At 43.9% G+C, this 27848-nt stretch overlaps 1 protein-coding gene across 2 annotated transcripts in view; it reads right to left on the minus strand.

Annotated features, from left to right (window-relative positions):
* Window positions 1-1938: 1938 nt before the first annotated feature.
* Stk36 (serine/threonine kinase 36) overlaps window positions 1939-27848 on the minus strand; it is a 36315-nt gene continuing 10405 nt past the window's right edge. For both annotated transcript variants that reach the window (XM_048344742.1, XM_048344743.1), the window contains exons 10-27: window positions 27323-27410; window positions 22217-22360; window positions 16390-16569; window positions 13923-14020; window positions 13300-13405; window positions 11512-11662; window positions 10967-11094; window positions 10163-10267; window positions 9302-9400; window positions 9129-9217; window positions 8488-8551; window positions 8194-8304; window positions 6513-6587; window positions 5650-5821; window positions 5236-5383; window positions 4847-4994; window positions 3560-4306; window positions 1939-2312 (exon numbers count right to left, since the gene is read on the minus strand). In XM_048344742.1, the coding sequence (XP_048200699.1) occupies window positions 2169-2312; window positions 3560-4306; window positions 4847-4994; window positions 5236-5383; window positions 5650-5821; window positions 6513-6587; window positions 8194-8304; window positions 8488-8551; window positions 9129-9217; window positions 9302-9400; window positions 10163-10267; window positions 10967-11094; window positions 11512-11662; window positions 13300-13405; window positions 13923-14020; window positions 16390-16569; window positions 22217-22360; window positions 27323-27410 (2797 nt within the window). In that variant the 3' untranslated portion in view covers window positions 1939-2168. The remainder of the gene's footprint in view (window positions 2313-3559; window positions 4307-4846; window positions 4995-5235; window positions 5384-5649; window positions 5822-6512; window positions 6588-8193; window positions 8305-8487; window positions 8552-9128; window positions 9218-9301; window positions 9401-10162; window positions 10268-10966; window positions 11095-11511; window positions 11663-13299; window positions 13406-13922; window positions 14021-16389; window positions 16570-22216; window positions 22361-27322; window positions 27411-27848) is intronic.

Consider the following 27848-nt stretch of genomic DNA (forward strand, 5'->3'; position numbering starts at 1 on the left):
GAAGTGGTGCTGTGGCTCAAGTGGTAGAGTGCTAGCCTTGAGCAAAAAGAAACCAGGGACAGTGCTTGGTTCCTGAGTTCAAGCCCCAGGACTGGCAAAAAACAAACAAACAAAAATAACAAAAAAGAAATTATAAAAATGTAAAAAGCAACAGAAATATTTCATGTCCATCTTTTTTTTTTTTTTTGCCAGTCCTAGGGCTTGAACTCAGGGCCTGGGCACTGTCCCTTTATGTCCATCTTAATCAAGTGATCAAGGGTAGCTTCAGCAGCAATGGCCGGAGAAACAGTATGTGATATATTAGGACACACTGCCACTTATGTAGGATAGTGCCCAAAATGAACAACCTGTATCCAATCTCAAAGAAACAAGAGATTCCTAGCAACTCGAGAGCCTTGAGATGTGAGGATCACAGTTTGAAGCTAGTCTGTGCAGAAAAGTTCTATAAACTTATCTCCAATTAACCAACAAAAAGGCAGAAGTGGGGGGTATGGCTCAAGTGGTAGAGTGTCAGCCTTGAGTGAAAACGCTAAACAATATCTTGAGTTCAAGCCTCAGTACTGGAATGTGCACGAGTGTGTGTTTTTGTGCACACACACATAACCAAACCCTGATAGACCTAGTTTGGTCTCCTCTCTTAAAAAATGTCAGTCGGCTGGGAATATGGCCTAGTGGCAAGAGTGCTTGCCTCATATACCTGAAGCCCTGGGTTCAATTCCTCAGCACCACATATATAGAAAAGGCCAGAAGTGGCGCTGTGGCTCAATGGCACAGTGCTAGCCTTGAGCAAAAAGAAGCCAGGGACAGTGCTCAGGCCCTGAGTCCAGTTCCCAGGACTGGTCAAAAAAAAAAAGAGTGTCAGTCTATGTCAGAAAAGGTAAAAACTAAGGAATGTTTTTGGGTTAATTGCTAAAGACAGACGATAACCAACTATGCATGGTGGTGTGTAGTAAGGATATAGGTGATATAGGTGATTATAGGCTGTAGATTAGGTCTGGAAGCCTGCCCTATGCCATCTACTGGGTCAAAGTTTAAGCTTCCCAATATGTGTAGATAGGTTACAATTCTATTGAATTTGGCAAACACCACTTTCTGATAAACTGCACAATCACTATTCAGTTGTCCTTCTAGAGCAGCCAGAATTCCATATATATTGGAACTATATTAAATCTTAACACTAGTATCTGAGATCTCAAAGTTATCCAGTTTACCTCTGTGTTTTGTCTTGCTCGTCTTTTTTTTTTTGCCAGTCCTGGGGCTTGGGACTCAGGGCCTGAGCACTGTCCCTGGCTGCTTTTTGTTCAAAGCTAGCACTCTACCTCTTGAGCCACAGCATCACTTCCAGCTTTTTCTGCTTACATGGTGCTGAGGAATTGAACCCAGGGCTTCATGTATACTAGGCAAGCAGACTACCGCTAAGCCAGGTTCCCAGCCCCTTACTCGTTCTTTCATCAGCTCCACTTGTTTTGGTTTGGAAGATCTGAATAAGTCCCTGAACCAGTGTCTACGTGAACAGGATCACAAGTCTAGCACCACACAGAAGCTAAAAGAGAGGCTAGGCCTCCCAAACCCCTTACCCTGAGAGCTCCAAAGAGGGGGAGGCTTTTTTTTTTTTATTAAAAGTTTACAAACAGAATTACAAAAAAATAAAAAGACATACTGCCCATCCTCAACCCACGAAAGGACTATGGACTAAGGACTGGTGAACCCCTCAATAACAGGGGTGATGATGTTTATCTCTGTAGCCTAGAGCCAAAACAGAGGCAGTGTGTACCTAAGACCAAAGTTGCTGGGAGGATTGCAGGAGCTTGAGAAAGGAAGAGGTCTTGTCAGGTAGAGGTGTTTCCCTAAGGTCCCAGAGACATGCTCCTGGGGGTAAAGGCACATGAGCAGAGAAAATACCCCTGGACGTAGAAAAGGAAGGAATCTTCTCTGGCACCAACAGCAATGAAGTTTACTGGCTGAAATCATCCTGAATCTGGGGGGAGAAAGGGGCTTTAGACATAAATCTCTTCTAGTTTCTCAACTCTCAGGTAAGTTGGCAGCTTATCATTCTCTTTCAGTCTCTTCAGCTCTCAAGATGAGTTAGTGGCTTGTGTAGGAGAATACGGAAGACTTGGCAACAGTAGGGCAATGAAGGCTGGAGGCTGGACCTCAGCATCAGGGAATCACGTGTTGTGGGTTGGCCTCAGGAGATGGATGAGTTTTCTGCAGTGTCTAGCAGAGGCAGGCCTGGGACTTCCATGAGGCAGTAACTGATTCCCCAGAGAGAGCAAGGCTAATTTCTCACTGGCACCCAAGGACACCAGCACCTGTGGGGCAGGAAGGCAACAGAACAGTACGTGAGGCTCAGAAACAGTGGTGTCCAGGGCACGTGTGCAGGATTCCCATTTAGTCCAGAAATGCCAAGTCCAGAAAAGGAAGAAAAGAGAAATAGGTTTTAGGGGACCCAGAACAGACTCAACAGGAGAAGAAAACCTTGGAGACATGATTCACCACCGGGATCCAAGGTTCACTTCTATTCTCTGATTGTACCAGGGAACCTTTGATTTGTCCCCATAAGAGACAGTGAAAGCAGCAATGACTGGCAGTAAACCAAAAAGTGTGATTCACAGACTTCCAGGGGTTCCCAACAGAATCCAAACTAATTTCTCACCAAGATCCTCTTTTATTACTTCCCCACAGAGGTTGCCGGAGTATCCTGTCAATTCTGTTCCTCATTAACTACCCAGTATTACACTGCCTTTTTTTTTTCCAGTCGTGGGACTTGAACTCAGGGCCTGGGTACTTACCCCTGAGCTCTTTCTGCTCAAGGCTAGCATTCTACTACTTTGAGCCACAGTGCTACTTCCAGTTTTCTGGTGGTTAACTGGATATTATAGACTTTCCTGCCTGGGCTGGCTGTGAACCACATCCTCAGATCTCAGCTTCTTGAGTAGCTAGGATTACAGGAGTGAGCCACCAGCACCCAACTACACTGATCTACTATAATCAGTGTTATCACAGATGGGATTTCTACTGGACTCCTTAGATACTGAGTCTTGAACAGAAGAGGTAGAAAGTCAGTGGTTAAAAGAGTACAGACTGCACTCAGATTTCTTGGTTCAAAAGCCCAATCCCACCTACTTGCTTTGTAACCAGAACAAGTTACTAAGTTACTTGAGTCTCAGTTTCTTCATCTGCAAGATGAGAGCAATTAAAATTTAAACCAGATAATATTACAAGTAATAAGCTGCTTAGCATAGTACTGAAAAAAAGATAGTTGTCTCCTATATGGACTCAAAATCTGGTCTTCCTTCAGCTCTCTCCTAACTTCTAGAAGAAATAAAGCTGTCGTCTTTGAGATCTCAGACAGGTCCTGGTTCCCTTTCCCTCTCTTGGGTGAGAGAAGTAAACAGAAAACTCATCACCAACACACTGCACCCAGTTTCATGCACCCAGGCAAGAAGAGAGCTTGGATTTCTGAATGTTCCCAATTCCATACATACAGACCATCTCAGAGAAATGTGAGCTACAGAAAGCCTGGATTGTCAAGATTTACAAGTCCTCTGGGATGTACCTGATGGATACAGGGCTCCTGTCGGAGGCTTCGGAGGGCAATGAGGGCAGCCTCCTTCACATTTGGCTGAGGGTCTCCACAGGCCATCTCGAGGAGCCGCTGGGGTACTTGGCACTGTAAAAGCTCTTCTCTCAACCCTTCGGGCCCTAAGTTGCCCAGGGCTGATGCAGCATTGCGCCGGATAGCAGCCTGAGGATCTCCAAGCAGCTGGGTGATACTGGGCACTGCAGCTGCTAGGGCAGGTCCCAGGGGTCCAGCCTGGTATGCTGCATTGCCCACAGCAAAGCTGGCACTACGACGTACAGAAGGGTCTTTGTCTCCCAGCCCTAGCAGCAGAAGGTTGAGCAGCCCAGCCTGGCACTGTAAAGCCCCACGTAGGCTTATGCTGTGTTGGAGCAAATGTCCCAGAAGTCCATATATACGGGCCCGCACAGTGTTCTCTGGGTGGCCCAGAAGACTGCGCAAGGACCGGTAGGATTCATCAGAGCCGGCCAGGAGCTCTTGGATAAAGGACAAGTGGTTGGGGGACAGTACCCGAGCTGCATGGGCCAGCAGGGAGAGAAGGTCAGAGATTAGTGGAGGCTGGTCACTCAGGAGGGCAACTGAGAGGAATGAGATAATGGTTCTGGGGGAGGCAGACACTGTGTTCACAAACTGGTTGAGAGAGGTGAGATCCATGAGGGCCAGTCGGGTAAGGAGGCTGATGGGCAGCTCCGCTTGTGACAACAGAAGATGGTGGCAGCAGACCTGAGAAAAGGGAGGTTCAGGTAAAGGGAGTTCAGTGAGAGAGGTACACTGCAGGTAGGTAGGAGAAGCATTAAGGCTAGGAGAGAGAAGAGACAAACTAAGGGAGAAATGCCCCTAGAGAGCTGGAAGACCTGCCTCACAATATTCCCCATGAAACACATATGGAGCCCAAGAGGATGGATCTTTCCAGGTTCACCCTTGGCCTTGTAAGGACCTCCAAAGACCTAGGGTGTACATGCCAAGGACTGCCAGAGAAGTGATTCCTGGTCAAGGAGCTCAGCTGTCAGTGTCTGGACCAGGAGCTCCAACAGAAGCCGAAGAGAAACACGAAGAGAGAGAAAACAAAAACAAAAAAAACCCAGCCCATCTTTGACCACATGTCTCTGTATTTGAGACTGAGTGCTGTTGACACTCTAATTATTAAGTCAAGCAAGATGCTCCATTCCTACAGGGGCTATGGAGCTGTCAGAAAGTGAGTTACAAGACACAATCCTGGCCATCTTCCTCTCCTACCTTTACTTCCTGTAACTTCCCAAGTACCTGAAGCAAGTGGGCTGCAATTTCTGAGTCCCTGAGGTCACCCAAGATGTCGACAAGGATGTCCGCATCCACATCCAGGGCGAAGGGGAAGCAGAGGAGCTGGCACACAGAGAGCACCACAACAGGGAGAAACTCAAACCCGCGAGGCCTAAGGATGGCAGTGCAGAGGAACAGACCCAGTCTTGCTAACTTAACTCTTTATCATCATTCCCTTCCTCTCCTCAGATTTCCTTTCTCAGCAACCCCCACTCCTAAGTTTTCCAGCCCAATCTTTATTTCATTTTTGGCTGCATAACTCCAACGATTAGCTACTTTTCTCCTGCTCCCTTCTTCCCCCTCCCTCCACTGCTGACTCTCGATCTTCCATTCTTCCACTAGCACTGACTTACGCCTGGCTCAGGTGATGCAGGAAGTTGGGGGAAAGCAGGTGTTTCAGAGTAGACATGAGGATGCTTCCATGCTGCGACAGGTAGCTCAGACATAACTGGGGTTCCTGGGTGAAGGTGGCTATGGCCAGGTTTAGCAGGGCTGCTATACCTGAAAGGATACCAAAGATAGAGACCTAGTGAAGTATGTAAGAGACCCAGATGGCCCTCTGTCCCCAGAGCTCCCAGGGCCATAATCTATATCCAGCTCCTTCCCCATCCTTGAGCAGATAGATGCACTGTTACACTCTGATACTGTTTTTACTGTGGCGGCAGCAGCAGCTATTTCTACACATTACCCCAGTTCTAGGCTGCCTCTTCCCAAAGACTGATCCACACAATGGCTTTTAAAAGGAGGCTATGCTAACAGAAAGATACCTTGGGGGGAGATCAGTGTCCAGTCTGGCTCTGGGTTGGGTGGGCTGGATAGTAACAGTTCCTCTTCCTGTGTAGACCCCTCTGGTAGCCTCAGGGCCATGGAGAAGCGGTGCCACAAAATAGTCCACACTTCTGAGCTAGCCACATCCCTGATCAGGCTACCCTTCCCCTGCTAGAGACCAATGTAAAAGAGGAGGGCTGAGGAGGCAGAAGTCAGGAGTGTAAATGTCTGTTTTATTCCTGTCCTTTACCTACAAGGGAGTCTAAAAATAACTTGTCTTCTCATTTAGTATCTCCATATTGTTTTACTTTCTTTTTGTTTGTTTGTTTGAGACAGGGAGGGTCTTGATAAATTTCCCAGGCTGGTGTCAAACTTATAATTCTGCCTCAGCTTCCTGAATGCTGGGCCTACAGACAGATACCCCAATACCCAGCTTATTGTCCTCTGATCATACCTTAACACCCTGATCTCTCAACCCATGATTGTGCCTACTGAAAACTAGGAAATTGGCCTGTTGGGGTTCACTTGTATCAAAGGCCAAGTTGTACATGAGGTCTATAAAAATATTTAAATGTTTTTAAAAACAAAATAAGTTAAAAAAAAACCCACCACCAATAGGGATTCATTTTTTTCCCTACTGGATATCTAGGCATGCAGCTGAAGAGTTTCCTTTAAGGGGTCTTAATAAGGACAGGTGGGGCAGTTATAAGGCACAGTAGCTTAAAAGGAGAGTATGGGTTGCTGCTTCATTCTTATCCTGAGGCTTTCCCCCACCCTACCCCCACCCCCGCAAAAAAAAAAAAAAAAAAGAGGCCCAGTTTTTTTCTCCTTTCTTTCCACCTATCCTAAGCTAGAGCTCTACCTTGGTAAGGAGCTGCAGCAGGAGGATAAGGAGGCCATCGTAGAACCCACAGCTACCTGGTGGAGTCAGCCGGACCTGTAGGGAGACACACAAGAATCTACCTGGTTTGGTAGAAAATTTCTTTCTTGGCCTGGTAGAGTAGGAGCTCTTCTGGACTTACAAGGCTTGGTTCCTAACTCCTCCTTCAAAATGTTCCCTAAAGACAAGATAGGGCAAATAGATACAGAAGCAATGACAGTCTAGAAAGATGCTTGTTAAACAAGCGGTTGCCTACATCATCTCCTGGAAGTAGGAAACTAATTCATTTAAAAATTTAAAGACAGGGAGATTTGCTAAATAAATACCTATTTAAAGGATATAGCTGAGCGGGACAGCATTTGCCAAGCATGTTCAAGGCCTTGGGTTTGATATCTAGCACTATAAAATAAATAGATCTTAAAGACAGCTAAGAGAACATGGCAGTGGAAGGGAAAATAATCCAAGAAAAAAATCACAGCATATGTAAAAGTAAATAAGGCATCAAAGGCCACAGTGAATTTTCTAAATGGTAACCTTTTTGATATAACGTAAGAGTCCATAAGCAACAGGTGAACATTGAATTGCCAGCTAGAGCCCAGACTTTATCCCAGAAGGAATGGGAAGTCACTTAGGATTCAGAGCATCATTTTCACTCTTATTGATTATATTTGTTGTCTCTTTCAGAGTCTGGAATAGTACAGCACTCTCAACATGGACCTATGTGTTCAATAACTATTGGATGAACAAAATAAACATTTAACCTTAAGAAGACTAACTCTGGTGGTAATAAAGAGAAGAGACTGGAGTGATCTTTTGAGTATGCAAGTGCCAAAGACCAGAAAAGAGATGATGCATGCATACACTAAAGCAGGTCAGTGGTGGTGCTGTAGATGAAGACTTGAGAGTCAACTGGAAGATAGATTATACGGGACTTGGGGGAACCAGGTAGAGCAAAACAAGGGAGAACAGGGAGCCCCTGTTTGAATCTTAGTACTTTCACCAGTAATTACCATCACTCTGAAGGTCAACTTCATGCCTATTTGGTGTGTCTTCCTCCTTAGTGTGTTGCAGAGTAACATGTGAATGGATAATTTATAATTTATGAAGGACTCTATTTATATAAAGGTGACAACAATGTGATTACTAAGTCTATCCTTACAAAATGAGAAAAAGTTCTAAAGGTTCTAAAAAAGGAAAGGGGAGAAGCTCTGGAAAGGAAGAAAGCAGAAAAGGGGCTAGAGAATGACCTGAATTATTGAAGAATGCACAGTTAAGGAGAAAACTTGGGAAAAGCAACTGCAGAGTGGCTTCTACAATAGGAGAAGAGACAAGGCAACAGGAAAAACATTAATCACTGAGCATGGGCTCCTGGAGGCAACTGAGGCAGCAGGGAAACCTTGCACCTGAGATAACCGGACAGCTTCCTTTTCTTCTTCCCTTCCCTGCTTGTTTCTCTAGAAGCCCTGCCTCAGAAATCTGAAGTCCTGACCAGATAAGGCTCATAGAGGCTCATTATCTGGAGGCAAAGGAGAGGACAGAAGGGACTCCTTTTCCTCTCCTTACTTTTCTGCAGGCTTGCTGGTATTTTGGTCTTTTCCCTGGAGGGATGTCCTAGTGTCTGACTCAGAGAAAATGTGTCTGGGCCTTCCCCTGTAGGCCTCACCTCTGCAGGGGCAGACAGGGCATGTGCAGCTGCAGCGATCCATTCCCTGGGCTGGAGGTCAAAGGTCACTCCTTGCTGACCAAGCTGTCCCAAGAGACAGGCTGCTGCATTCTGTGGAAGATGAGAGGGAGAAGGACTGTCCAAAAATGAATGGTGTTTAGAAGGCAGAGAGAATTTATATCCTGGTTCAGAAGAATGGATGCCAGCAGAAACAGCTGCAAATGGGAGAGTGACTACTCACTCCCAGGAGGGTTGGATGATAGGATGAAAGAAGGGAGAAGGTAGAGAACTCACCACAAGAGAGACGACGTGTGAGTGGGTAAACAGAGTAGCAACCTCACTGCCTAGCTTCTCCATTCTAGAATAAGGAGATAAAATAACAGACACACTGTTAAAGGAGGCTGGTAAGGGGCCCTTGGTCTTTCTGGACTGGACTCTTTGCTTAGGCTGCCTGTCTACTTCCAGAGCCCAAAGCTGATGGAAATCCAGGTCTGTTCTTTATAGAGAAACCTTCACTATCTGCCCCAGACCCTTCTAATCATGAACTAAAGGGTGCCATTCCCCACATTGGGCATCATTAACTTCATGGGTAGAAGACTTCAGCAAAGAAATCTGACCCTAGCAGGTTGACTGTGGTTCATGCCTGTAATCTTTGCTACTCAGGAGGTTGAGATCTGAGGATCATGGTTCAAAGCCAGCCTGGGTAGGAAAGTCCATGAGACTCTTATTGCTAATTAATCACCGAAAAGCCCAAAGTAGAGCTGTGACTCAAGTGGTAGAGTGATATCTTTGAGCAAAAAAGCTCAGGGACAGCTCCCAGGCCCTGAGTTCAAGCCCTTCGATAGGCTCCAAAAGAGACTGAGGAGAGAAGGGATGGGAAGAGGGGAAGTGAACAGGGGACAGGGGATAGATAGTTATTTGACCTTGCTACTCACCCAGAAGGCAGATCTTGGAGCCGAAAGACAAGAAGGGAGAGGAGGTGCAGTGCCACTTCAGTGGACTCTTCCCAATCTATTACTTTTATCTACAAAATAAACATGAACTATCAGAAAAACCTCTGGGTGAGATAGGGGCCCCTGTGAGATGCCCACCCATGTCACTGGCTTACCTTGCCCTGGACCAACATCAACAGTGACTCCAAGGCCAAGGACTCCTGCCCTAGAAGACGGCATAGGCGCTCACTGGTGTGGCAGCAGGAGTAAAAAACCTAGGAAGTGGAAGGAGTCTGCTGGTGGGTGAAGCAGGCCAGAGTTACTAGCCTGGAAGGCTGAGCTGCAAAGCGAGCGAGCCTTCCAACAGAGCTGGCATCCCTACAAAGCGGGCTGTGATGGTTAATCTTGACTGAACAGAGAAACAAGGAGGAGACTGGTAAAGCACACCTCTAGGTATGTGTGCAAGAGTGTTTCCAGAGAGGACTTACTCTATGTGGATGGTACTATACTGCAGGTTGGAGGCCCAGATAAAATAAAAGAAGAAAAAGGAAAAAGCTCAGGCATTTTCTATGTTTCATGGTTGCCATGATATGAGCACTTTGCTCCAGCATGCCCCCTCACCCTAACCCCCAGGATGAACTGGAATCGCTAAAATCTTTAAGCCAGGGGCTGGGAATATGGCCTAGTGGCAAGAATGCTTGCCTCCTACACATGAAGCTCTGGGTTCGATTCCCCAGCACCACATATATGGAAAATGGCCAGAAGGGGTGCTAGCCTTGAGTGGGAAGAAGCCAGGGATGGTGCTCAGGCCCTGAGTCCAAGGCCCAGGACTGGCCAAAAAAACAAAACAAACAAATAAAATCTTTAAGCCAAAATAAGTCTTTCCTCTCAAGTTGTTTCCCTCAGGTGTTTTGCCATTGTGATGAAAAGTCTAAGACAGGGGTGTCTCTTGCTGTGATACACTGAGACAGGGTCACTGTTCAATTTTGATTAACATGGCTTAATCTAAAATCCTAGGAACCATAGGAAGGAAGTACCTTGAGAAGGTGAAGGCACAGGACAGGGTGCCGCAGGCCAGAGATGAGGGACGGCCTTAGCTGGTTGCTGTCCTCAGTCAGCTGATTTGCCAAATGCCAAGAGACCTAGGGAGACATACTTGAAACTCCATCCTACTTATTCCAAACCTATTCCTTGCTTATTTCTAATTGACCTGGATTCTTAATCCTTTGCTAGTGCCTCTTTTCAGGTTTACAGGAACCCCAGATCTCTTTCTATTTCCAGTTTCCATGGCTAATGAATGCAGAACTGAGTCTTAGCCTTCTTTGGACTCTGTGTGAACAGGGATGGGGCAAACTGTTACTGGACAGCACAGGCTAGACAAACTGAGCCCTTGGAGAAAGAAGCAACTGGTTGGCATGCCACCTGAGCAGTTTATCATGGAGCCCTTTCCCTCACCAGCTGGTTGAGGCTCTGCAATTCTGGCTACATTGTATTTAGAAAATGTTTCAATAGGGCTGGGAATGTGGCCTAGTGGTAAAGTGCTCGCCTTGTTTGTATACATGAAGCCCTGGGTTCGATTCCTCACCGCCACATATATAGAAAAGGCCGGAAGTGGGGCTGTGGTAGAGTGCTAGCCTTGAGCAAAAAGAAGCCAGGGACAGTGCTCAGGCCCTGAGTTCAAGACCAGGACTAGCAAAAAAAAAAAAAGTTTCAATACTGAGCAAGGAGAGCCATAAAATCTTATTCTCTCTCTCTCTCTCTCTCTCTCTGAGAAACTAGGGCCAGCCTCTTCATCTACTCTGGCAGCTGGGAAGAGAGGAACAAGAACTTGTAGCTGAGACCTGCTCCTTGGCGTCCCAGCAGTTGGGCAGCCCTACAGGAGCAGTGCACATGGCTGCCAGGGCACAGGAAATAGCTCCAGGTAGATCCTCACTCTGTTCCCGCAGTGGCTGGCTCACTTGTGGGGCTCCTATGGAGAAAGGCAAAGAATGCAGGGTGAGGTCTGGTTGCTTCTCTCAGATCTTTATTCATTTTTTTCAGCTTACAATTATTGAGCACCTACCAACTGTCGGGCATCATTCTAGATAATGGAAGTAGGAAGATCAGAGCCAGACCTATATAACAATAAAGTCAAGAGAACCTTCCCTCAGACTAGGGGTGTGACTCAAGGGATAGAGCCCTTGCTTAGTGAATGTGAGTTCAAACCCTGAGCTCAAACCATGTACTGCCAAAAAACAAAACAAAACAACAACAAAAAAAAGAACCTGGAAAAAAATTAGCCATTGATTGTTAAATTTAACTGGGCTGATGGTATAGCTCCATCATCAAGTGCTTGCCTACCATCAGAAAGACTCCAGATTCTACTCTTAGCATCCCTACTCTTTACCTGGGGGTGTGTGGAAAGGGAGCTGTGGAATTGTCAAGCCATGGAGGAGCCCATCCAACACAGCACGCTGGGTGGTCAACAGGCTGGAGTAAAAGGCTTTGGAGATGGCCCGGCTGTTTCCATCCATAGCTTCACACAGGACAGCAAAGCACTGAAGAAGACAAAGGTAGAGGTAGTAAAAGGGCATCAGAAAACTGAACATAATGTGAGAACCAAGAATATCCAAAGAATCCGCCCCCGCCCCCAGAAGAGGATAAAACCCTTGAGGACAGCTAACTCTGCAAGCTTTCCATAGTAAACTATCTGCCTTTCCAATGGAACGACATGAATTTCAATGTGGATTTTATTTCTTTTTCTTCCCTTCCTATTCCTCGCATTCTCCTATCCCTTCTTTACCTTCTCTTTTCTATACCTTCCTCTTTCCATTCCTTTCCCTCACTTTGTAGCTATTGTGTTGTTTTTTTAGACTTATTAGTATGCAGACCAGGTCACCCTCAAACTTCTTCCTATGTATCACACGCTAGCCTCAAACTCACAATCTTCCTTCCAGCTTCCTCAGTGTTGGGATTATAGGCATATGCCACCATCACTTCAGCTTTATTGATGGTGTTAGGGTGAACCCAGAGTTTTTCATATACTAAAACACATGTGTTACCACCAAGCTACATTCCCATCCTTTCTATTTTCAAATCAGCTCCTCCCTAGATAATGTCTCTCTTCAGAGTATAAACCATGGGCTACAAGGATAAGGATTCAGAAATTCAAGAGAAGGGCAAATTATCCCAAACTCCCTCTTCTACTCATTGTACAATGATGTGAGAGTTGAACAGTAACACGAGCCACTATTAGCCAAAATTTGTGTTAAGTCAAAAGATTCCTGGGGCTGGGAATATGGCCTAGTGGTGGAGTGCTTGCCTTGTATACATGAAGCCCTGGGTTCGATTCCTCAGCACCACATATATAGAAAAAGCCAGAAGTGGTGCTGTGACTCAAGTGGTAGAGGGCTATCCTTGAGCAAAAAGAAGCCAGGCAGAGTGCTCAGGCCCCGAGTTTAAGCCCCAGCACTGGCAAAAAAAAAAAAAAAGATTCCTGACTTGAAAGTAAGGAATATGAAAGTAGGATCTCAGAGTAGAAAAGTATGAAACTCCTGTTAGCTGGAGGCAGGAATATAGCCCAGATCTATGTTCCCAAAAGCCAGTTTGATTGGTCCTGCAGCTATTAACTTCCTTGCCATCTGAGAGCAGGGACTCTGAGTTGTTTTCTCATTCACTCCTCCATTCTCCTCCAGAGTGTAGGACAGAGAACTGACATAATTCACTAGTCTTCATGAAAAACAAGGCTGGGAAATACTAGATGGTCAGCATCGTTTCTATTTGTGATTCCTTGGTAAATGGCAAACTGCTTTATGCCTCTGAGCGTTTAGGTATGTTGTTTGTTGTCTGCAATGTCCTCCCTACTTTCCTGACTCAGCTACCTGGCAAACTGCTATGCACTCTTGGAGAGATGACTTCCTTCTTCAAGATTTATTTCCAGGACTCTCCGAATAACATTACTGGTATTTTCAGTGGTGCTTTTGTATTGTATACAAAGTTGTGATGTATTTTTTACTTTCCCTCACTTGACTACCTTTAGTCCCTTGAGGTGGAAACTTTCTCTTACCCATGTGATATATGGCACATGGTGGGAATCCAATTCAAGTTTGTGGTACTGACTTTACAAGTCAGAAGAAAGGAGGTAGGACATAGAGGATGATAGAAACATGGAAATCTGGAGATGGAAATAGATTACCATAAGGCTGTCCCTTCTAAATGTCTGCTCAGAATCATCTGGTTGGGCAAGTAGTTTCCCCAGCAGGTCCAGAAACAGGTTGGCAGCTTCCTGAAACACCTGTAGACTAGGGAAAAATGAACCATGGTTTCATCCTGTTTTTATACTAGAAGCCCAAACATCCTGAATGGGCAGGCCAGCAGGCAAGAGACTCTAAAAGGGGAACACATCAAGGGGAACACATGTTCCCTCCTTTCTCCCTGACTGAAACGCACGCGCGCGCACACACACACACACACACACACTTTACTCTCTCTCCTCTCTATCTTTGTTTCTCTCCTCTCTTTTACTCACTCTTGTCATAGATACCATCCAAGCCTCTTCTATCTCATTTTTCATCCTTGATCCTTCCATTTAGGCCCATTGTAACTGCTATTATTAGAGTTTGAAAGTCTTGGGGTAAAGTTAAAGATGTTTCAAGGTCCCTTACAAAGACTAGCTGATCTTAAAGCCACTCAGCTGATCCCTAACTCTATCACAAATCACAGCTTATTCTCATTTAATCTCTTGCTAAGGAGGAGAGAAAGAAATAAAGTAAAAAGTGAAGCCAAACTAATCAACAGAGAAAGTTCCTTTCAGCCCACCTGTCACCAGTCTGGGTCCTCTCCAGATTGAATGCACAGGCAAAATAGGCCTGAATCACAGCCATCAGGTCCCGTAAGAAAGACCCATACCATGGTTGCTGCCAGGGAAAAGGAGATAGAGAATAAGGGTAAAGTAAGGGATAGAAATGAAGGTTATAAAAAAACAAACTTGAGGGGCCTGGGGAATGTGGCTTAGCGGTAGAGTGCTTGCCTAGCGTGCATGAAGCCCTGGGTTCGATTCCTTAGTACCACATAAACAGAAAAAGTCAGAAGTGGTGCTGTGGCTCAAGAGGTAGAATGCTAGCCTTGAGCAAAAGGAAGCCAGGGTCAGTGCGCAGGCCCAGAGTTCAAGACCCAGGACTGGCAACAAAACAAACTTGAAAAACCACATAGTAAAAACAGTATAGCTAATCAGTCAAGGACCTAACAGGGACAGAGGAAAAAAAGTCTGAGCAAAGGGACAGTCAAAATAGAACAAAGTGCCAGCTAATAGGCCATCAACAGCCTGGAAATATTGTCTTATTTGGCCTGATCAGCATTCTGAAGTGTAGGAAGCTCTATTTAAAAAGACAATAAGAGCACAAAAAGGTTTATGTTTGTTAATTCTGTAAATTTACCCAAACTTAATACCTACTAGCAGAGTGCAGCATTCTAGTTGTCCTAACACGGGCCTAATAAACTCTGACTCTGGAAGAGTTTCACCTGAGTGTAGCTGTGGCAGGACATAACATGAGGAAGTAGCAATTTGGACCGAAACATATTGAGTCTAGGGCTGGGAATGTGGCTTAGTGGTAGAGTGCTTGCCTAGCGCACATAAAGCCCTGGGTTCAATTTATCAGTACCACATAACAGAAAAGGCCAGAAGTGGCGCTGTAGTTCAAGCGGTAGAGTACTAGCCTTGAGCAAAAAAAAAATTCAGGGGGGCAGTGCTCAGGCCCTGAGTTCAAGTCCCAGGACTGGCAAAAAAGCAAAAACAAAAGCATATTGTGTCTCAGTCCTAGCTCTTCCACTTACTGTTTCTGTGACCAATTACTGGTTAGTGATTGGATAGGAGTTTAATCTCTGGACTTTAGTATCCTACTGTGAGAAATCAAATCATTATAATGAGTATCCAACATTACTAAATAAAATACTCTAAATATCAGAAAGTGTGTGTGTGTGTGTGTGTGTGTGTATGTGTGTGTCAGTACTAGGGCTTAAACTCAGAGCCTGGACATTGTATTTTAGCTGGTTTTTTTTGTTTTTTGTTTTTTTGCCAGTCTTGGGGCTTGAACTCAGGGCCTGAACACTATCTCTGACTTTTTTTTTCTCAAGTCTAGCACTCTGCCACCAGAGCCACAGCTCCACTTCTGGCCTTTTCTGTTTATGTGGTGCTAAGGAATTGAACCCAGGGCTTCATGCATGATAGTCAAGCACTCTACCACTAAGCCACATTCCCAACTCTACTTTAGCTTTCCCCCCCTCCCCCAGTCCTGGGGCTTGGGCTCAGGGCCTGAGCACTGTCCCTGGCTTCTTTTTGCTCAAGGCTAGCACTCTACCTCTTGAGACACAGCGCCACTTTCAGCTTTTTCTGTGTATGTGGTGCTGAGGAATTGAAACCCAGGGCTTTGTGCATGCTAGGCAAGCACTCTACAGCTAAGCCACATTCCCAGTCCCCCACTTTAGCTTTTTTGCTCCAGGCTGGTGCTCTATCTCTTGAGCCAGAGCTCCACTTCCAGCTTTTTGGTGATTAATTGGAGATAAGGGTCTCATAAACTATCTGGCTAAGGCTGGCTCTGAAACACAATATCCTCAGATCTCAGCCCCTTGAGTACCTAGGATTATAGGCATGCCCCACTAGCACCTGGCTTATATCAAAAAGTTACAAATGAGTTGGATGTTAGTGGCTCATATCTGTAATCCTAGCTCCTCAGGAGGCTGAGGATCACGGTTCAAAGCCAGCCTTGGCAGGAGAGCCCATGAGATTCTTATCTTCAGCTATCCACTAGAAAACTGGAAGTGGAACTGTGGCTCAAAGTGGTAGAGTACTAGCCTTGAGCAAAAGAGCTCAGGGACAGCGCCTAAGTCCCAAATTCAAGCCCCAGTACAGATAAAAAGAAAATAATAAAAGTTACATAGGAAAATCTGGGTTTCTTTCTTTTCTTGGCACATTGGCTCAAATTTCCACAGGGCAAAATGGATGAGGGCTGAGGAGAAGGTGCCTCATTTAGAGTGTGCATGCATGCACTGTATATATAGTTCATCATGTTTTTCACAATCAGTTATACACATAGACTGCCTCAATGATGTCACACCACCTATCTGGCCCTAGAAGGAATTAGTTTACAACTGATAATCTGGTAATTAGAAAAAAGGAGGAAAGAAAAGAAAAAGCAGTTAAGTCACATACAGATGTCAGTTTGAAAGAGAGAGGTCCAAGGAAAAGGGCTTTCTGCTGGTCTTCAGAGGTTCCCGGCCTGGTGCTTACCTGCTGGATACTGTTGTTTTCCTGGCTGTGTTTGAGCAGGCTAAACAGCATTCCTGGAAGCCCTGCTTCCCGGCAGAAGGAATACAAAGGAATAGAGTCACTGCAGCTGGACAGAAGACTGCTCAGAACCCGGAGTGCAGGGAGTATGTGGGAAGCACCTGTCAAGGTACCTTTCAGGATCTGGAGGGACATGAGGGAAACAGACAGTGACTGGTAATATCATAAGTAAAAGGAAAACCACAAATACCAAATGTCCCAAAGAATTGACAAGATAAATAAAATGTTTACATTTCTTTCTTTGGGAGTATAAAACCCAGGAAAAAAGAACAAGGAAACAAGGGAGCCACAGCAGGGAAGAGGACTGTAGAAAGGTCACCTAACAGAACACCAGTGACATTCATAGCCACTTCCTCTCTCCAACAGCCCTTGGTTTTAAAAAGAAGCTGCACAGGACTGGTGGCATGGCTCAAGTGGTACAGTACCTTCCCAGTAAGCTGGAAGCCCTAAGTTCAAACCCCAGGACTATAAAGAAAGGGAGGGCCTAGTGTGTAGAGTTACAGAGCTCCATGGTGAAACACCTGTTTAGCACGTGCAAGGCAATGGATTCATCATTCACAGCATGAAAGAAGAGAGAGAGAGAGAGAAAGGATGAAAGGAAGAAAGGAAGAAAGGAAGGAAGGGAGGGAGGGAGGGAGGGAAGAAAAAGGAAAGCTGGATGTCAGTGGCTCACATCTATAACTTAGCTACTCAAGTGGATAAAATCAGAATTTTCTGCTTGAATAGACAAAGAGACTCATTTCTAACTGACAAACAAAAAGCCAGAAATGGAAGTGTGGCTCAAGTGATAGAGCTTCCAGCTGTGAGTGAAAAAGCCTAACCACAGGGATAAATTCCTAGAGACATACAAACTGCCTACGATAAACCAAGAAGATATAAACCAAGAAGATATAACAGGCCCATAACATGCAATCAGTCTTCCAACAGTCTTCCAACAAGCAAAAGCTCAGGTCTGGATGGATTCATAGTTGAATTCTCTAAGACTTTCAAAGTTGCACTAACACTGGTACTCCTCAAACTTGTCTGTGAAACAGAAAAAAAAAAACAAAAGATCAATTCCAAACTCATTTTATGAAGCTTACACTCATTCCAAAACCATGTGGGATCCAACAAACAAATGATGAACACAGATGAAAAGCTCTTCAATAAATACTAACAGAATTCAGCAAGTGATTAAAAAAAACCACATACGATCAAGTAGGTTTTAACCCAGAGATGCAAGGCTGGTTTAACATATGTAAATCAATAAATACAAAACATCACACCAAGAAAGCCTCAGACAAGAACCACAGATCATTTCAAAGATACAGGCAAGGATATCCACTCTCTCCACTCCTCTTTAATGAAGTTCTCCAATTCTAGCCAGAGCAATAAGGCAAGAAAAAGATATAAAAGGGATTCACATAGGGAAAAAAGTCAAACTATCCCTATTTGCAAATGACATAATCTTATATCCAAAGGACCCAAAAGACTCCATCCCCAAACTCCTACAGCTGATCAATAACTTTGGCAAAGTAGCAGGATACAAAATTAATCCACAAAAAATAAGGAGCCTTTCTCTATACTAATAACACACAAGCAGATAAGGAAGTCAGGAAAACAACACCATTTGCAATAGCCTCAAAAAAATCTGAGAATTGATCTAACTCAAGAAGCAAAAGACCTTTGAAACTATAAACATTTGAATAAAGAAATCAAACACAATATCAGGAAATAGAAAGGCTTTCCATGTTCATGGCTAGGTTGAATTAATATTGTAAAAATGGACATACTGCCAAAAATAATCTACCAATTTAATGCAATCCCATCAAAATATCAATGAAGTTCTTTATCAAGACAGAGAAAACAATCCAAAAATTCTTATGGAACAACAAAAGACTTCAAATAGCCATAGCAATCCTAGGCAAAAAAAGTAATGCTGGTGGGGCTGGGGATATGGGCTAGTGGCAAGAGTGCCTGCCTCGTATACATGAAGCCCTGGGTTCGATTCCCCAGTACCACATATACAGAAAATGGCCAGAAGTGGCGCTGTGGCTCAAGTGGCAGAGTGCTAGCCTTGAGCAAGAAGAAGCCAGGGACAGTGCTCAGGCCCTGAGTCCAAGGCCCAGGACTGGCCAAAAAAAAAAGTAATGCTGGTGATATCACAACTCCAGACCTCAAGCTCTACTACAGAGCTATAACAAATACAGGTTGGTACTGGCATAAAAATAGATGAGAATCAATAGAACAGAGTAGGAGGCCCAGAAATAAAATCATATACTTATAGTTACAGTTCTCTGATATTTGATAAGGGAGCCAAAGCTATAAATGGGGGAAAAAGGATAGCCTCTTCAATAATTGGTGTTGGAAAAACTGGGCATCCATATACAGAAAACTAAAAGTGGATCCCTGTGTGTCACCATGCAAATATCAACCCAAACTGTATCAAAGACTTCAACATCAGACCTGAAACTGAAATTACTATAAGAGGAAGTAGGAGAAACACTAGAAACTCATAGGTATAAGCAGAAACTTTTTTTTGCCAGTCCCAGGACTTGAACTCAGGGTCTGAGCACTGTCCCTGTTTTCTTTTTGCTCAAGGCTAGCACGCTACCACTTGAGCCACAGTACCACTTCTGGCTTTTTCTGTTTATGTGGTGCTGAGGAATCGAACCCAAGCCTTCAAGCATGCTAGGTAACTACTCTCTACCACTAAGCCACATTCCCAGCTCTAGGCACAAACTTTTTGAGAGTCCCAGGGACACAGCAAATAGGAGATAGACTTGACAAATGTGATTACATCAAACTATAAAGTTTCTGTGCAGCAAAGGACATAGTTACTAAAATAGAAAGACAGCCAATACTAGAAGAAGATCTTTATCAACAATACATCTGACAAAGACCTAGTATCCAAAAACATACAAGGAGCTCAGAAAGTAACCTCTCCCAAAGCTAATACACCAATTACTATATGGGCAAAGGAACTAAGGGAGACTTCTTAGAAGAAGAATTAAGATGGGCAAAGAAATACATGAACAAATGCTCATCATCTCTGGCCATAAAGGAAATGCAAATCAAAACAACTCTGAGATTCCACCTCACCCCAGTTAGATTGGGCAACATTGTGAATTCAAACAAATGTAGGCTGGGATTTGGGGGAAAAGAAATCCTATTACACTGTTGATTGGAATGTAAACAAATATAACCACTCTGGACAGCAGTCTGGAGGTTCCTTAGAAACTAAACACAGATCTTCCCTACAACCCAGCCCATACCCCTCATGGGTGTCTACCCAGAACATCACCAGCCATAATATTGCAAAAACACTCACACAGCTGGATGCCAGTGGTTCAAATCTGTAATCCTAGCTACTCAGGAGACTGAGATGTGAGGATCTTAGTTCAAAGCTAGCTCAGGCAGAAAAGTCTTCCTGAGACTCATCTCTAATTAACCACTCAAAAAACTGGAAGTAGCACTATGGCTCAAAGTGCTAGAGTGCTAGCCTTAAGTTGATGGGCTCATGGACAGCACCAGTGAATTCAAGGGTAGGTGCTGAGCATAAGCCCCATGATGGACAAAAAAAAAGACACTTGCCCATCCATGTTCATTGCTGCACTATTCACAATAGCCAAGTTGTGGAAACAGCCTATATGCCATACAATAGATAAATGGATCAAAAAAATGTGGTATCTGTACACAATGGAATTTTATAGTCATTAGAAACAATAACATGGCATTTGCAGGGAAATGGATGGACCTAGAACAAATGTTAAGTGAAGTAAGCCAACCTCAGAGAGACAAACAGCACATTTCTCTCTTACATGTGGAAGCTAGGTCTAAAATACATTGGGACATGATAAATTATACAGGATTCTAGGCATTCTCATACAGTGAGACCAAAGGAGGATAATCTTAAAGAGGAATACAAAGGCATAATGGCTATGTGCACCTGATCATATAAAATAATATTTATCAAAATGAACTCCAGCAAATGGAAACAAGAGTTCTTTTCTTTGTGGCTGTTTTCATTTTCTTCTTTTTGTCTTGTTTGTTCATTTATATCTTTGGGAGGGTAAGAGAAGGCACAGAAGTCGAGGGTCAAAGGGTAAACGCAGCAGTGATAATCACTAGACATTATGGTGAAAATGAATAATACAACTTGTGGGTGAGGATGGGAGGGAAAAAAATGAGAGTGTGGAGGGAAAGGGTAATATTGTCCAAAACAGAGATGTACTCTTTACCTGACTTATGTAACTGTAACTCCTCTGAATAACACCTTTATAATAAAAAATTATATTTAGGGATAATGAAAATGTTAAAAAAACTGGACTATAATGATAGTTTCACAACTGGTCACATCTATTAAAAGTTATTGCGTATATGCCAGAAATCAGTAAATCTTATGGCATATAAATATACCTCAAAAAAGTCATTAAAAAGGCTGGGAATGTGGGCTGGGGATATGGCCTAGTGGCAAGAGTGCTTGCCTCGTATACATGAGGCCCTGGGTTCAATTCCCCAGCACCACATATACAGGAAATGGCCAGAAGTGGCGCTGTGGCTGAAGTGGAAGAGTGCTAGCCTTGAGCAAAAGGAAGTGCTCAGGCCCTGAGTCCAAGCCCCAGAACTGGCCAAAAACAAACAAAAAAAGGCTGGGAATGTGGCAGAGTGGTAAAGTACTTACCTAGGATGCATGAAGCCCTGGGTTCAGTTCCTCAGTACCACATAAACAGAAAAAGCCAGAAGAGGCACTGTGGCTCAAGTAGTGGAGTGCTAGCATTGAGCAAAAGAAGCTCAGGGGCAGTGCCCAGGCCCTGAGTCCAAGCCCTAGGACTGGCACGCACACAAAAAAGTCATTAAAATAAAAACTTTAAGAGAGAGCCAGGAATTGCAGTATATGCCTAAGGTAGGAGGATTTCAAGTTTGAGGCCAACCTGGCTTACGTAGCAAAATTGTCTCAAAAAAAACCCAAAACCTTTAAACGAAGGGAAATAATGCAAGTAATATATTTTATAAAAATGTACTTTCTCTTATAAAAATATTTATATAGTAGCCTTCACTTTTGCCTCTTGACCCATTATATTTAGTGTTTACTAGAAAAAAAAAAGTTTGTTGCAGGGCACTGGTGGCTCATGCCTGTAATCCTAATTATTCAAGAGGTTGAAATCTGAAAATTACAGTTCAAAGCCAGAATGGGCAGGAAAGTCTGACGATTAACCACTAAAAAAGTTGGAAGTGAAGCTGTGGCTTAAGGCAGTAGAGTGCCAGACAGCCTTGAGCAAAAAACCTGAGTTGGGTACTGGTGGCTCATGTGTATGATCCTAGCTACTAAGGAGGCTGAGATCTGAGGGTCACAGTTCAAAGCCAGCCCTGTGAGACTCTTATCTCCAATTAACCACAGAAAACTGGAAGTGATGCTGTGGCTCAAAGTGATAGAACACTAGCATTGAGCAAAAACAGTCAAAGACAGTGTCCAGAGCCTGAGTTCAAGCCTTACAGCTGACAAAACAAAAAAATCCTACATGATCATGCCTAGATCCTGAGTTCAAATACCAGCACTAGCACACACACAAAGAAGGTCTGTTGAAGTTTACTGATCCCTGGTCTAGATAGCTCCAACCTTTCAAAAAGAGAAATCCAAGGCTCACTCTTTCTGGGTTACTCAACTTCCTCTAACCTATTCCTTGAAAGAGCTAGAAAAGGGCTGACTGTATGTCAGTGAATTTCTTTTTTCCCACCCTTCATCGCTGAAAATAATCCGAATCCAACCCAACACACCATTGCCCATTACCTGCCCTCCGGTCTCATGCAGCTGGCTCTGGATGCGTTGGCAGAAGTCAGGATTGCACAGCAGGGTGAGAGGGGCCTTCAGCTGAACTGGCACAGGATCAGTGGTCTCTAGCAAGTGTTGCCACTCATCATCGCTATCTGGCTCCTGGAGTGCAGAGGAGTGAAAGAGGTCAGGAGGCGTGTGTTAAGTCTTGGGGTCACAGCCTCTATACTGGCAAGAAAAGTGTTATCAAGAAAGGTAAGTCTGCCAAGAAGCCAGACTATGGGCTGGGGATATAGCCTAGTGGCAAGAGTGCCTGCCTCGGATACACGAGGCCCTAGGTTCGATTCCCCAGCACCACATATACAGAAAACGGCCAGAAGTGGCGCTGTGGCTCAAGTGGCAGAGTGCTAGCCTTGAGCGGGAAGAAGCCAGGGACAGTGCTCAGGCCCTGAGTCCAAGGCCCAGGACTGGCCAAAAAAAAAAAAAAAAAGAAGCCAGACTATATATCTCCTTCACATAGACTTGTATCTTCAGATACCAATCAAAAAAGGAACAGTATGTGAGGGTGGAATGTGGGGGTGGGAGTGGGGACCAGAAAAGTCTTCTAGACAGTACTGGCACATGTACATAAAGAAAAACCCAGAAAGATATATACTGTAGCATGACTGATATACAAAACCTGAACATATCATAGAGTCAGTCAGTAAGGGAATAACAAAGCACGGTTCACACCTACTAGAAATTTCTATGAAATTACTATTAATAAAAAGATTGCACTGTATTGAAATGAATTCCAGGAAATGGGTTTTTGTTGCTATTGTTGTTTGCTTTTGCTTTTCTTTCTTGGGGGGGCAAAGGAGGGAGGAAGGATGAACAAATGGAATCATGCTATTATTTAGTATACACTATGTGGAATATGTAACTTGTAGGCAGGGAGGGGAGGGAAAAACTAGGGGAAGCTGACGGAGGGGTGACATTGTCCAAAGAAGGAAAGGTACTCACTGCCTGACATGAAATAGTAACCATTCTCCACAACACTTTAATAATAGCAGATTATACTCTTGTTTTTTTTTTTTGTTTGTTTTGTTTTTTTGGCCAGTCCTGGGCCTTGGACTCAGGGCCTGAGCACTGTCCCTGGCTTCCTTTTTGCTCAAGGCTAGCACTCTGCCACTTGAGCCACAGCGCCACTTCTGGCCATTTTCTGTATATGTGGTGCTGGGGAATCGAACCCAGGGCCTCATGTATACAAGGCAAGCTCTCTCTCCACTAGGCCATATCCCCAGCCCCAGATTATACTCTTAATAAAAGGATTACATTGATATAATTCCTATCTAAGATGTACCACTTGAATCTAATCATAAGGAGATACCCATTTTAGGAACATTCTATTTAACTGCTATTGTGTGGACAGGCTGTCAGTGAGTCCCCCCAAAGGCTTCTTAAGTGGGCAGTTAAGTCCCCAGCATGGTGATACTAGGAGAAAGTTCTTAGGTCAACTGGCACTAGCCTCTAAAAGAGAGCCCCTTCCTCTTCATCTCAATGCACTTTCTCCTTCCCTCTCTCTCTATGAATCTCTCCCCAGATTCATAAGGCCTCAGCTGAGGACCTTGTGATTGCTAGACAAGAACTCTACAACTGAGCCATAAACCCAACCCAGAATAAAGGTTAGGTATCAAGAAGACTGCTACAAAACCCTAAATTTAGCTTGGTATCAGTAGCTCATGCATGTAATCCTAGCTATTCAAGAGGCTGAGATCTGAGGATCAAGGTTTGAAGACAGCCAGGGCAGACAACTCTGGGAGACTCTTATATCCAATAACTGACAAAAAGCCAGAGTGGAAATGTGACTCAAGTGGCAGAGTACCAGCCTTGAGTGAAAAAACAAAGGCAGAGGGGCTGGGAATATGGCCTAGTGGCAAGAGTGCTTGCCCCGTAAACATGAAGCCCTGGGTTCGATTCCCCAGCACCACATATATAGAAAACAGCCAGAAGTGGTGCTGCGGCTCAAGTGGCAGAGTGCTAGCCTTGAGCAAAAAGAAGCCAGGGACAGTGCTTCAGCCCTGAGTCCAAGGCCCAGGACTGGCAAAAACAACAACAAAAATAAAAAAATTAAAAAAAAACAAAGGCAGAGCACAGGGCTCTAAGTTCAAGCCCCAATATTGGCACAAAATAAAATAATTTGTGTTGCTGGTAATTTCACGTGCAAGGCAATAATATTGGGAGGTGGGGTCTAATGGGAAGGTCATAAGTGCTCTACCCCGTGGGTAGACGAATGCTGCTATTAAAACAGTTTGCATCATGGTACTGGTAGTGCATGCCTATAATCTTAGCTACTTGGGAAAAGGACACAGGATCATCTCCAGTTTGAGATCAGCCAAATCTTAACTCAAAACCAAAATTCAAAAAGGAACAAAAGGACAGGAATTATGGCTCAAGTGGCAGAGCACTAGCCTTGAGCAAGAAAACAATGAGATACTGCCCAAATTGTTATACAAATTCAATGCAATACCTATCAAAATCCCAGCCACATTCTTCACTGAAATAGAGAAACCAATCCATAAGTTCATATGGAACAGCAAAAAACCTAGAATAGCCAAAGCAATTCTAGGCAAAAAACATAGTGCAGGAGGTATCACCATACCAGACTTCAAGCTCTACTACAAGGCCATCATAACAAAAACAGCATGGTATTGGTATAAAAACAGATCGGAAGACCAGTGGATTAGAATTGAAGACCCAGAAATAAAACCGCACTCTTACAGCCAACTGATATTCGACAAAGGAGCTAAAGACATACAATGGAATAAACATAGCCTCTTCAACTACTGGTGCTGGGAGAACTGGGCAGCCATATGCAGAAAACTCAAAGTAGACCCAAGCCTATCACCATGCACCAAGATCAACTCAAAATGGATCAAGGACCTCAACATCAGACCTGAATCCTTGAAACTACTGAAGGACAGAGTAGGAAAGACACTAGAACTTATAGGCACAGGAAGGAACTTCCTGAATAGAGTCCCAGGCGCACAACAAATAGGGGAAAGACTCAACAAATGGGACTACTACAAATTAAAAAGTTTCTGCACAGCTAAGGTCATAGCCACCAAAATAGAAAGACAGCCAACGATATGGGAAAGGATATTTACCAGCACAGCAACAGACAAAGGCCTGATATCTGTCATCTACAGAGAACTCAAAAAACTAAGCCCCTCCAAGCCCAATAAACCTATTAGGAAATGGGCAAAAGAGCTAAAGAGAGACTTCACAAGAGAAGATATAAAAATGGCAAAGAAACACATGAGGAAATGCTCAACATCCCTGCTAGTAAAGGAAATGCAAATAAAAACAACCCTGAGATACCACCTCACCCCAGTTAGAATGGCCTATACTCTGAACTCAGGAAACAACAAATGCTGGAGGGGCTGTGGGGAAAGAGGAACCCTTCTCCATTGTTGGTGGGAGTGCAAATTAGTACAGCCACTTTGGAGAACAGTATGGAGGTTTCTCAAAAAGCTCAATATAGACCTACCCTATGACCCAGCCATACCACTCCTAGGCATCTATCCTAAACAGCAAAACCCAAGATATCAAAAGGACATTTGTACTTCCATGTTTATCGCAGCACAATTCACAATAGCCAAAATTTGGAAACAACCCAGATGCCCCTCCACAGATGAATGGATCCAAAAAATATGGTACTTATACACAATGGAATACTACATAGCGATTAGGAATGGTGAAATATTGTTATTTGCAGGGAAATGGTCAGAACTCGAACAAATAATGTTGAGTGAGACAAGCCTAGAACACAGAAAACAAAGGGGCATGATCTCCCTGATATATGACTGTTAACAAAGGGAGATGGAGAGACAGTAGAGACCAAGTCTGTGAACACTGTATATGTGCTTGATACATTGTATACTGCATATGGGTCTACCTGACCTAGACAAGGGATGGGAAAACAGGTTGTAAGATATCACAAGAAATGTACACAATGCCCTACTATGTAACTGCACCCTCTTTGCACAGCACCTTGTAAAAAAAAAAAAATTTATGTTCAATTGATAATAAAAAAAAAAAAATTAGCTCATTTGAGATACAAAAAAAAAAAAAAAAAAAAAAAAAAAAAAAGAAAACAATGAGAGAAGAGCATGAGGTTCTATAATCAAGCCCTGGTACCAGCATTAAAAAGAACAAGAAAAACAAAAAGGGACTGGGAGTTGGATGCCAGTTGCTCACAACTGCAAGTATGAAGCCCTAAGTTCAATTCCCAATACTGCCAAAAAATAAAAAGAAGTGGGGTGCAGCTCAGTGGTACAGCACTTGCTGGCAAGTATGAGGCTCTGGGTTCAATCCTCAGTACCACAAAAACAAAACCACCACACACACACACACACACACACACACACACACACACACTGCAGAACTAGGTTCTTTCACTCTTCTGCTCTGCAATGTGAAATATAGAATTCTTCCTCTTAAAAGGACATGGTGCTGAAGGTAACATCTTAGGAGCAGAAAAGTTGAGCCCTAAGTTGCCATCACTCTGATCCTCTGATCTTAGACTTCTCAATCTCAGAATTTCGGAGAAATATATTTCTATTCAGTCTAAGTTATTGAGACTTGGGTATTTTATGTTTTAGCAGTATAAAATGAACCTAAACAAGATATACCAAAATCATACGTAGTAATCTCATAAATATTCTTTTGTTGTTGTTGTTGTTGGCTATGGGGCTTGAACTCAGGGCCTGGTTGCTGCCTCTGAGTTCTTTTGCTCATGGCTAACACTCTACCAATTTGAGCCACAGCTCCAATTGCAGTTTTCTGGTGGTTAATTGGGGATAAGAGGGCTCAAATGACTTTCCTCCCTCACTCTCCAGAGTAGCTGGGATGATAGGCACATGCCACTGTAATTGACTTGGGACTTTCACTTGTACCTATGTATTCTAGTTTCTGGGAATTACATGTTCAGAAACTATATAACTAAAATCTGTAAACTGATGAAGCAATTTTTTTATTATAAAGAGAACACATACTTAAGAGAATCACTATTCTAGAAAATCATCCATGTTAGACCCAATATCCTATGGCAGAAACAGGCTGGAAAAGAACACCCAGGCTCACCTCAGTTTCTAGGTCAACTGCATCAATGCTCCGTTGGCCCACCACCTCTGGGAGTGTTTGTTCACAATCCAAGGTGATGTGGTTTTCCCTGCCAGAGGAAGCGGGGGTGGGGGGTAGGATGAGTGCCAGCCCTGTGAGCCTTAGGGCTTTAACTTGGCTCTCCCTCTAGACTCAGGAAAGAAGAAACAAGTCAAGCAGGTAGACAGTGGAAATATCCTTCTGAAATATGGGATGTAGCTGGCACAGGATATGTTGACTTCCACACACACATCCTTGACTGCCCTTCCACTGTGGAGTATACTCTCAAGTCTACATTAGTTCTCACCATGACTCTCAGCTCAAATAATCTTCCTTTCTAGAAGGAAATGATATTCTCCCATTCAGTCAAAGCACAACCAAGACATGAAGAGAAAGTCCTTAGGTTTCCTGATGAATCCAGAAAGTATTTGTAATTACAACCCAAGAATCCAGGGCTCAGATTCCTGAGGCTTTGTGTATAATTAGTCACTAACGACTGAATTCCATC

This window comes from Perognathus longimembris, chromosome 4, assembly GCF_023159225.1.
Source record: "Perognathus longimembris pacificus isolate PPM17 chromosome 4, ASM2315922v1, whole genome shotgun sequence".
NCBI classification, from domain to species: Eukaryota; Metazoa; Chordata; class Mammalia; order Rodentia; family Heteromyidae; genus Perognathus; species Perognathus longimembris.